This window comes from Neopsephotus bourkii, unplaced genomic scaffold, assembly GCF_033783945.1.
Source record: "Neopsephotus bourkii isolate Nb327-2 ecotype Australia unplaced genomic scaffold, CSIRO-AGI_Nbou_v1 NB_1825, whole genome shotgun sequence".
Lineage (NCBI taxonomy): Eukaryota > Metazoa > Chordata > Aves > Psittaciformes > Psittacidae > Neopsephotus > Neopsephotus bourkii.
Window position 1 is genome coordinate 11,118,776 of NW_026902298.1, and position 10,613 is coordinate 11,129,388.

Below are 10,613 nucleotides of genomic sequence, written 5' to 3' on the forward strand. Positions count from 1 at the left end.
TATATAATGCTGGGAAAGGACTGTATATTTAAACAGCAACAGTATGAGTTGTGCTGGAGGTGAAGACAAAAGGCAGAATTGGGTCTTGGCATTTAATGATCTTGCAGCTTAATTAGATATAGAATACAGAATACACTAAAATGCTCATGCCACAATTTATGACTGGTGCTGTCACTGAGAAGAGCTGTCCTGACTGTCACCAGCAGTCTTTTCTTACCCCTTAAGTGTCTTCTGTGTTCCAGCACAGATCTATCTGAGGCCACGTTGTAATCTGCATAAGGGAACTGGCATAGCTAAAAATCGTTAGTCTTAGCCAAGATCATCCCTAATACAGTTAATTTTATAGACGCACAGGTTCTTGTGCCAGCCTCATGCAGGGGCACAAATGAGTGTCTGGGCATATAGAGATGGCAGGATTGTTTCTTTCAGTGGTAAGACCAGTCCATGTCATGTTGAAGAGGCTGTACAGTTAGCAGATGATGTGAATATAGAAAGATCTATTTATTCTAGATGGGACAGGCAATTTCTGTACTTACAGCCTCCAGCTTCTGGAGACTTAAAATGAAAACATGACAAGTGCATGTCTAAGTTGGCTATTTCAGAAGTCTCAGCTAAAACAGTTGAGCAGTTCCTCAGACAGATATAGAAGAAAACTGCAGTTTGCCCATCTTTAAAGTATTCTTGCATTAATTTGAGGAGAAGATCTAATTCATAGAGGCTTTTGAATGGACATTAGATGTTTAGCTCTTGAGCCTATGAAAATCACAACTGGCACCATGGCTCAGTACAGCCTTCCTGCCTTTCTCCTGAATTGTCACTCTCTGAATGACAGGGCTGAATTTTGAAGGGAGAATGAAACAGGAACTTGAGATTGTGTTGGTGATAAGGATGGAGGGGTAGAAAGTGGGAATAAAACTTGGGAAGTAATGACCAGAACTTCACACACACAAACACACACATGGCTTTTTCTTTCTTTTCTCCATTTGGCAATTTCCTGTGAACCACTTGGTTATGTGTGATTGTCCCTCACACAATAGTAGCAAAGATCTCTATTCCAGTGATGGCTCGAGTCTGTGGTTGCAGAATGCCTTTTTATTAGTAACCTTTTTCTATCAAAACAATGTTTTAATTGAGAGGAACATTGGGGAACATTCAGATTGTAAAGTCGTTATTGCAGAGTTAGGAAATCTCATTCTCTAGAACAAGGATTTTCTACTAAAATGTGAGAATTTTCCTCTTAATTTTGGTTCCTCTTCATTTTAATCCTTAGGTTGCAGAGGATTTTGTTTTAGCTTACACATCATCTCCTGCTGCCACCTTTCCTTATGCTCCCAGAATGCATGGTAGAGGAAAAGTAGTTCTTCCCAGCCTGGTTAAACAGATCACTTCAGAAGAGGCATGAAGTGTCACTTAATTAATTCTTCATTTAACAATGAGGAACTCCATGGTGTTAGAGGATGAAGTAATACCATAACCCAGCACTCAGTGATCGCTGGGAGTTAGGGAACCAAAACATGGCACTGAAAATTCACTGAAGATTAATCCTTTACAAAACACGACATCAGTGCTAACCTTGGGAATTAAGGGAAGAATAGCTTTCCCTTTGAAGAAAGGCCTCATCAGCAATAGAGCTGGGAGGTAGAAACCTGAGCAGATTGCTTGTGTGTCATTCTTCTAATATGTTTAATATTTTATCCATAGTAGAGATTAGTGTCATTTTTCTTGCCTGGCATCTTAATGTGTAAGTGCGCAGCCAAATCTGCTATCCCTCCAAATTGATAAAACTTACATACATGGAAAGATTATACAGGGCAAAATGCAACCTTGCACACATTGATATTTCATACAGGGGGAGTGTAGAAGCTGTGGCTGCCCCATCCCAGGCAGTGTTCAAGGCCAGGTTGGACAGGGCTTGGAGCAACCTGCTCTAGTGGAAAGTGTCCCTGCCCATGGCAGGGGATTGGAACTGGATGAGATTAAGGTCCCTTCCAACCCAAACCATTCTGTGGTTGTGTGATTCTATATACACACAGTTTGATTCGCACGTGTTAAGATCATGATCTTGCAGATCCGGTGTGTGTGTGAAACTTCGACCAAAGTCAGTGACCAGGTGGGGCCTTGAATATGTCAGGTTGCCAGGACAGCCCACAGGCAGCAAGAGGAGAGGGCTGAGTGCCCCTCTCCTCCTCTGTGGATGCTGAGCTCTTTCTTTCATGCCTCTGTGTTCCAATATCCGAAAACCCAACAGAAACAGCACCACTGCTCCAAGCACGAGGTGGGAGTAACAGGAGGAGAGAGAGAAGTGACAAAAAACAGACTTGCCTTTCTGGGAAGTTAATGGCTGTATAAAAAACTCTCTCTGATAGTGATGCAGTAGTAACAAAATCCATTTTTTTTAAGAGACACTGCCAGTAATGTTTTCAGTTCTTCCTTTCAAAACCCCCTTTAGAAAACCTCTCTTGGTGTTCCTTCATCCTGGCTCTCAGCCTCTGTTAGTGATGAAATAAACCACTCTATACAGAGAACGAGAAAATTTCAAGTCACACCTCTTTTGGTGCAACTTGAGGTAACCCAAGTGAAGTAAAAAGAATTGTCTCAGAGCATAATTCATGCTGCTCTTTTTCATTTACAAGCACAACACCTTTTCCTTCCAGTTTTTTTAAAGGTGACCTAAATATCTGACAGTGTTCTTTTAAGTCACTCAGTTGGGGTTTCTTACATATTATTACTGGCAAGAGACAGCCTCATCAGCATTCCTGAAGTGGAGTTGGGCTTACATCCAGAAATGAGAAGGGTTAAGAAAGTGGGTAGCTCATCACTTTAGGGAAAATAAAAAGGCAGGGTAAGGAGGGAATCTTAAAGAAGAAAAGCTACCGGGTAGCAGCTGTTAGGAGAAGCTATAGTAATAAGTGTTTGCTGTGACATTTTGCCTTGGGAGGACAAAGGGAGTGTTTGGGAGCACAGATGTCAGCATTTCCGACATCCTGCCTGGTTTTCCTGTTCCACAGCCTAGAAAGGGCTTGACCATTTGGAATCCCCTTAGAAATAGTTTGTGCTGTAAACTTTGTATTCAGCTGGGATGTAGATGTCAAAGGTGAAAGTTCACTTTTTGCTTTCTCTCTCTTTCTGTCCCCCGAATCCCTTCCCCTCAATTTCACAGGGCGATATCCATGAGGATTTCTGCAGTGTTTGCAGAAAAAGCGGGCAGTTGCTGATGTGTGACACGTGTTCACGTGTTTATCACCTGGACTGTCTGGACCCACCTCTCAAAACCATTCCCAAGGGCATGTGGATCTGTCCCAAATGTCAAGACCAGGTATTGTTTGACAGACAAATGGGAGAGTTATATACAATGCACTCTAAAGATTTTGGGATGTTAAAGAAAAGAAAGGGATCCCTTGGCTTTCTTAGATCAGGGCAGTCTGACACTGAGCAAATCAATTTGATCTGTAATAACGCTTGTGTGAATTTCATCAGATTACCTCTATTGGAATGCATGCAAATACAAAACTCTTAGGTCTTGCTCCCAGATGTGGGGTCTTTATGTGTTACCCGTGTGTTTTTTCTGGCCTAAAGCATGCAGGCTTTTGGGAAAGATTCTTTATGACCTGTAGAATTCTTGCTGTTCATCTGAAGCTCATTTCTTCAAAAGTTATTAGTATATTCTTCTGGACAAATAAATAAAACATTTGCACTATCCTACCTCAGTAGATAGAGCAAATATAAGCCCCTGTTTGCTCATATAAATCAAACAACAGAGAGGTTGTCTTCAGTGATGTCTTTGATAATATCATCCAGCATCAGTATAATGAGGATATGTGAACAGTACTTCCAGCTCCCTCTCTGAAAGTATACAGCTGAAGTGAACAGATTATATTTTGACATTCTGTTTCTAATTGCATTGAAATTACAAGACAAAGAAGTAAACTATTGTATTCTCAACCCTTAAGTAGAGCTGCAGAAGCTGCAAAGGATTGCTGATAATGAGTAGCCTGAAGCTGTTAGTGTTCTGTCTAATAGAGCATATTGCTTCATCACCCACGTGATCTTCAGTTAGCCAGATGGTAGTGTAAGAAAACAGCCTGACCTGCTGTTCAGCAGCATGAAAATGCAAAACTCAAGTGACTTGGTCAGTAGTTACACGAGAGGAGCGAGTATTACCACTTCCCTGCTCCTGCTCTTGCCCACTCTCACCTTATCTATCCCTTGTCTTTATATTTCTGTGATAGGTTCCCACAAAATTAGTGTGGGGAATCTGAGTAATTTCACTGTAAAGTGACCAAGTCCCCTATCTTCTGATTCAGTCATTAAAAATACGTGTCCTTCCTCTCAATATAAAGCTTGTTAGGATGATGCTTCCCCCTATAGGGAGTTTGACAACTCTATTAAGATGATTCTGATAAGAGGAGAAGTTAGGAAGGTTTCATGTTTTACTAGCCAGGGAGCGTGATGTTAGAATGTATGGTGTGGAGACTGTTCTTTACCATGAAAACTTTTGTCCCAGAACACCTAAGATCAGCAATTTGTCTGAACCGTGAAATAATGTTTATGTCTGCTGGCAAGTTTGAGTTCAGATACGTTATCTTTTCATCCCTCTTTTAAGTTGTTCAGTTTCATTAGCAGACTTTATCTGTGGCTATGGAGGGAATTTGAGAAAATGCTGACATTTGTAAGAAACAGGCCTGCTTTGTGGCAGCCACAGTACAGTTGTGAATAATTCCCTCTGTTAAATCTCAGAACAGGTCTGTGAAGCTTCATGTCAACAGGGCTGAGGCTAATGATAGCCATAAAAGAAAATCCTCAGTCTTTCCATCTTTCTCCTTTTTGCTTTCTTAGAGGTACCAGCTAAATCTCTAAACACTTTTCTTTCAGATGCTAAAGAAGGAAGAAGCAATCCCATGGCCAGGAACTTTAGCAATTGTTCATTCATATATTGCATATAAAGCAGGTAGGAAAATGGAGAAAAACACTTTTGTTTCACTTTTAATAATGGAAGATGTTATTTCAGGAATGGGGTAGAATGGTGCTTTCTTTACAAAGGAAATTAAAGGGAAAGAACCTGAATCACTAGTAAAGTGAAAATAGCAGTCTAAATATTTGTTAAGCCTTCTTAGCAAATGATGTTTGTGTATGTAGGTGGAATCTGGGGGGTGATTCAGTACAAAAACTACTGAATTGACTTTAAACACAATTACTGTCTTTACATGAAGCAGTTTAGACCCTCTACCCACTATTGTAACAGGAACGTTTTAAATACTCTGATTAATATTCCATTTTGCAGCAAAAGAAGAGGAAAAACAGAAACTACTTAAATGGAGTTCAGATTTAAAACAGGAAAGAGAACAACTAGAGCAGAAGGTCAAACAGCTCAGCAATTCTATAACGGTGAGTATTGCCCTCCCAGATAATTCTGCACCTGAGTTCTGGTGCCAGAATGCAGAGGGAAAACTGTAGTGACTCCATGTGCTAGACCTTTCTTCCACTGGATTTACTGAGAATTGAGTGAGCACTTTCCTTTGCCTTTTAAGACTTCAGGGAGCAGGAATGAAATACAGACACATACACTTATACTAAGTCACTTATACCTGAACCATGCTGACCATATATTGTACATACAGTGCCCTATAAATATCAGCAGGTGACAAACACGACCCAGAGCACTATGATTTGTGGGCAGTAGATTATGTCAAATTCTCCAGTGGCTAACTTCAATAACAATGGTTGGGCCTCCATGTGTAATAAGATTTACCGTCTTGGTGTGCTTTCTAGACATTGCTAATACAGAAGTGACCATTTCCTCATGACTGACTTTCAGGCTCTTGATGTGTTTCCTTGGCAGTCAGCAGCTGGGCACTGCACATGCCTCTGCATAATATTAGTTAGATAATGTTATATTTGAACCAGAAGTTGTAGTTTCCACCTTGGTTTATCACAGTACTTGGAGCATACGTCTTAAATTGCTCTCTCTTCTCACCTTAATACGTAAATCAGGCTCTTGATTTGCCAGTGTAAAGTTGGAGCCGTTCACTTCAGTCTCTCATGTGGCAGCATCTGTAAGGCTGGGTACATGAGTACAGACTTTTTAAATACAGATGCGCTTTCTGGTCTGTCTGTCTTTGCCTGTTAGAACAAAAGCGTCCCATGTTCATAGACCTGTAAATGCTGAGGGTACAAATAAAATGATTGTGAGCAAAAAAGTGGTGAGAGGTGCAGGGTAGAAGTTCTGGAGACTGTCACCTTCTGGTTAGCAGTGGCTGCGCATAACCTGAGCAGCCCTAGAGCACCAACACTGTTCCTCAGTGATGTTCCCAGGCAGATGGAAGCCCTTAACACGAGGGGTTAACAGTAGGTAAGGAGAATGGTTTATTTTGTATGATCAATTTCTTGTTTATACTTTCATTGGAACTGTCCAAAAGACACCTTAGCTCTACATTTTGTGGTGTTTTTATGAAGCCGTGAGCTGTGGGTGAAAATAATAAAGCTGAAACCAAGAGGGTCTGGAGATCAGCATGAAGAGATTTTAAAAATGCAGGAAGGTTGCAATCTTTATGTAAGAACCTGAATGTTCCAGACACCATCTCCTCCTTTCTGAGAGTTTTAAAATCAAGATGCAAGCAGATTTTCACCCTTGAAACGTCATTTGTGAACCTTTTTATCTTACCCTGACTCTTCCCTGAGGAGCTAGCTAGGTTACTACCCCTTCTAAAAGAAAGAAGTGGCCACAAAATAAGGTTTTCAAGTGAGGAAGGGCTTGTTTTTCTTTTCAAGTGCCCCTTTATTTATTGAGAGGAGGAAGTGATGTTCCTGCTAAAATGTATGTGAAAGGAAAGGCTGTATCCATTAGCAGCATGCACACACACTGTCAGCAGTCAGCTGCAGGAGGATGCCTGAGTTTGCAGATCTGAGCTAAAGAAATTTCAGCAATGCAATAGTAATAGAAAAAATAGTAAGAACATATAATTGGAAGTTTCCCCTCAGAAGGAACACAAAAGGATGGAGCTGTCTATGTTCATTTGCGGAGCACCTTGGGATGAAAGGGGGCCATACCAGGTGAGACCAGCTTGCAAATACGAATTCTCTTGTGAACACAGCCCTGAGATTCTTTTTCTTATAGGCTGGGAAAGTGGAATTATAGCTGCAGCCTTTTCTTTGTACTTAAGACTTAAATCTTTAAATCTCATATTCCTTCTTTTGCCTTCTTTTGTTCGTAAGCTTGAACTTATTACCGCTTTCCTGTCTCACTGCAGAAATGCATGGAAATGAAGAATACCATCCTTGCAAAACAAAAGGAGATGCACAGCTCCTTGGACAAGGTAAAACAGCTGATCCGCCTCATCCAAGGCATCGACCTTTCAAAACCCATAAACTCTGAGGTCAATTCAGTAGCCATCTCCAACGGCATGGACTCCACTAACAATACTAATGCTGCCACCTCCACCTTAGCCCCCTCCCCTTCCCAGAGCTGCATGGTGAACTGTAACAAGGGCGATGAGACTAAATAACACAGTGAAGTTAAAGAAGGAGCCAAGGGAGGTGGCGGCGAGGAGGAAGAGCAAAATAACGAAAACTCTAGTAAAGCAAAACTGGATTTCTTCTGGAAAGTGCAGAATTCTTTAGTTCTTTGGTTCCAGAGAGAGCGTGAAGATGCTTGTGCCAGGCGGCACCGGAGTTTGCCAATTGATCCTTCTTATTCTGTGTGTACATGCAAAGTTTGGATCATGTTACATGAATAGTGCCAGCTGGGGGTTCTTTGCCAGCACCATGCCAAGTGAAATAATATATTTACTCTCTCTATATTTTACACCAGTGTGTGCCTGCAGCAGCCTCCACAGCCACTATAGGTTTGTTTTATTTTTGTTCGGGGTGAGGAGCAGGGATGAGGGAGGAGAGCAGGTTTCAAATCCTTATTTGCAGAACAGTTTGTTTAGCTAGGGGAAAACAAAAACAAATCCAAAGAGCCTGTGGGCTTTTCCTGTTTCTAAACTCTCAGTACTATTAAACCAAAAAATACCAGAAATATAAATTATCAAATCCCAGTGCCCAGAAGGGACAAGTCTATCAAATAAACAGTATTTACTATTGTTTAGACAGGAGATATACAAAAGGAAAGGAGATGGACTTTTCACTGAGTAACCAGCACATGCACAGGCTGAGGATCTGCTGTCCCAACAGCTTTGGGTTAATCCTAATTCTTCACATTAAACAACAAGACATGCTTTGCAGGATTGGTTTGGGTCCTCACACTCATCCAGAAAGCCTATGTTGGGAATGGGAAAACGAGAGGGCCAGAATCCAGGGTCAGCATTGGATGGAGGTGTCCCAAGAGAAAATGTGCATCGATTACTTGAAAATGAGATTCCAACCCTTTTCTATATTTATAAATAACAAAGGTATCCTGAACAAAGTAGCACATGACCCAGATGTGTGAACTGAACAGAGAAATGTCCTTTTCTTTCACTTCCTTTCTCTTCTTTTGGTAACAAGAACTAAATAAGGAATAGAAAAGCTGTTTTTCAGGCTGACAGTCTAATTAAAGAGGTAGATGGGACCTTGCATGGTATAGATTAGAAGTAATAGTGTCAGTGAGATACAGTGAGTCTTTGTGAGTCCTTGTGTCATCGTTTTGGGCACTGTTTTTTTATGCAAGGGCAAAATCTTTGTATCTGGGGGAAAAAAAAAACAAACAACTTTTTTAAATTAAAAAGGAAAATAAAAGCTATTGAGGTCTTCCTAGTGTTACTTCAAATGAGATCAAGGTAAGAAACATTGTAAAAAAGAAAAAAACCTACAAAAGTGCTATTTGTTTCCTAAACAAGTGATTTCTATTAAAAAGGTGTCAGAACTGGAGAAAATGCTGTGTCCTTAGAATTTTTTAACACAGACTTTGCTTCTTTATGATGACATTCTGCTGTGTTTGTGTTTTAAAATCCAATGGGACAGTTTCCATAGCTTATATACCATCCGTGCCACTGGCTAAACTCTAAAGAGGATCCGATCCTGCTGTGCTGGATCTCGCCCCACCTGGAGGATCTGCCAGGCTTGTCTCTGCTGTTGCCATTTCTCCCCTGTGTTTGTAACCCAGAGAAGAGCATTTGGCAGTGTGCTTGGGTAAGGCTTTTATAGTTCTGAGGTATGGACTGATCAGAGCTTGAGAACGAGAGACAGCGAGTTGGTTGGACTGAAATCACCTTCGGTTACATCCTGTTGTTTAAGCTCATCTCTTATGTATAATCTTTTCACTCTGGATAGCAGAGCTCGCCTTGTGCTTCCTGTTACTATGAGCTCTGTCTCAGTTTAGAGTGCAGGTTCCGGTCGCTTAGGGTTGTGTCCCAGACCTGCCTCATTTCACTACTGCATGTAAACACTTGGGCAAACCCTGTTTCCACTGGAAGGACTGGGAAAACTCCCTTTACTTCCAGTAGGAGCAGAGTTGAGCCACTACAGACACAGGAGTCCCTGGTGTAGTGCCCTTGAGAGCATGCGCTGGGTGGCGAGGCAGGGCTGTTCCTAGTGGAAGATAGAAAAGCTCTGGATTTCAAGGATGCATTTCTGAGCAAGAGGGAGTAAATACTCCAGACACTACATAGCCTGAGAGAGTGCATTTGCTGCCACAGCCAAGTGTGCTTCTGTGGGATCCTTGGAGTTGTTTTCTTCGCTCTCCTTTAGGATGCCCTTCTGCTCCTTAAGGACTGTTACTCCTCCTCTAGGAGTGTGCGCTATTTTCAGCCCTGAGCTCAGAACTGATATCCCAAGTTCTCACATTTGTCTGTAGTTGGGAAAGTGACTCTTCCGTGCAGTTCCTAGCTGAGCCTGTGATAACCTTGACTCTGTCTTTTGATGTTTGAGTTCTGGAGCTGGCAGGGCTGGAAGGCAAAGTTAGCTCCAGTGGCAGGGAGACAGGCAGGCGATGCCAAAACTGACCAAACTAAAAATGGCCTTGCATCAACTTAAGTCACCAGTGGGGGGCATTCCTATAGGGCAGCACTGGGCCAGCAACCCATAGCATTGAAACAAAGGACTGAGCATTTCAAGGCATGGAGAGAAAAGCCAAACTGAATTTGAGCCTTCTTTCTTTAGAAACCCAGAGACTTAATGGCCTTGAGAAACTGCCTGTTTGGCCAGGTTGTTCTCTGTAGTTGGCCACTTGGGTAACACTTAACATCATCTTCTGAAGTACTGAGTATGTTCCTGGTAAGAGACAGTAAGGATAGGTGCACTGTCTTGATGGTTCTCCTCTTCTTGTTTCTGGTGTTAGCTTCTGAGCTCACTTGGAAGCACTTGCACTATTTGGGGGTAGCAGCTATGCCTGAAGACTGGAAAGTCCTTCGGTTTTATTTGCCAATTCAAGAAGGGATAGAAGCAAAATTCATATGTAAATGTGAGCGCAGTTGACAAGCCAGGAGATGTTGAAACAGGAATTACTGCTTTTCTGAGGCATCTGCTTGTCTCCAGCATCAGAGTAGATACGTATAGACTTTTATGTCCCTTTTGTTGCAGCATTTGTGTTCCAGACTGTTAAAGGTTGCCTTTAGTTAATCATTGCCAGGCAGAGAAATGATTTTAACTTAGGCTTTTTGATGCTACTAGCTAGTTCTGCCTCTCTCTGACTGTTT

General features: G+C 41.7%; 1 protein-coding gene across 12 annotated transcripts in view; it reads left to right on the plus strand.

The window, feature by feature from the left end:
* The window catches only part of PHF21A (PHD finger protein 21A), a 132,142-nt gene extending 123,423 nt beyond the window's left edge, over positions 1-8,719 (plus strand). For all 12 annotated transcript variants that reach the window (XM_061343431.1, XM_061343433.1, XM_061343425.1 and 9 more), the window contains 4 exons: positions 3,161-3,316; positions 4,873-4,948; positions 5,282-5,385; positions 7,248-8,719. In XM_061343431.1, the coding sequence (XP_061199415.1) occupies positions 3,161-3,316; positions 4,873-4,948; positions 5,282-5,385; positions 7,248-7,502 (591 nt within the window). In that variant the 3' untranslated portion in view covers positions 7,503-8,719. The remainder of the gene's footprint in view (positions 1-3,160; positions 3,317-4,872; positions 4,949-5,281; positions 5,386-7,247) is intronic.
* Positions 8,720-10,613: the final 1,894 nt, after the last annotated feature.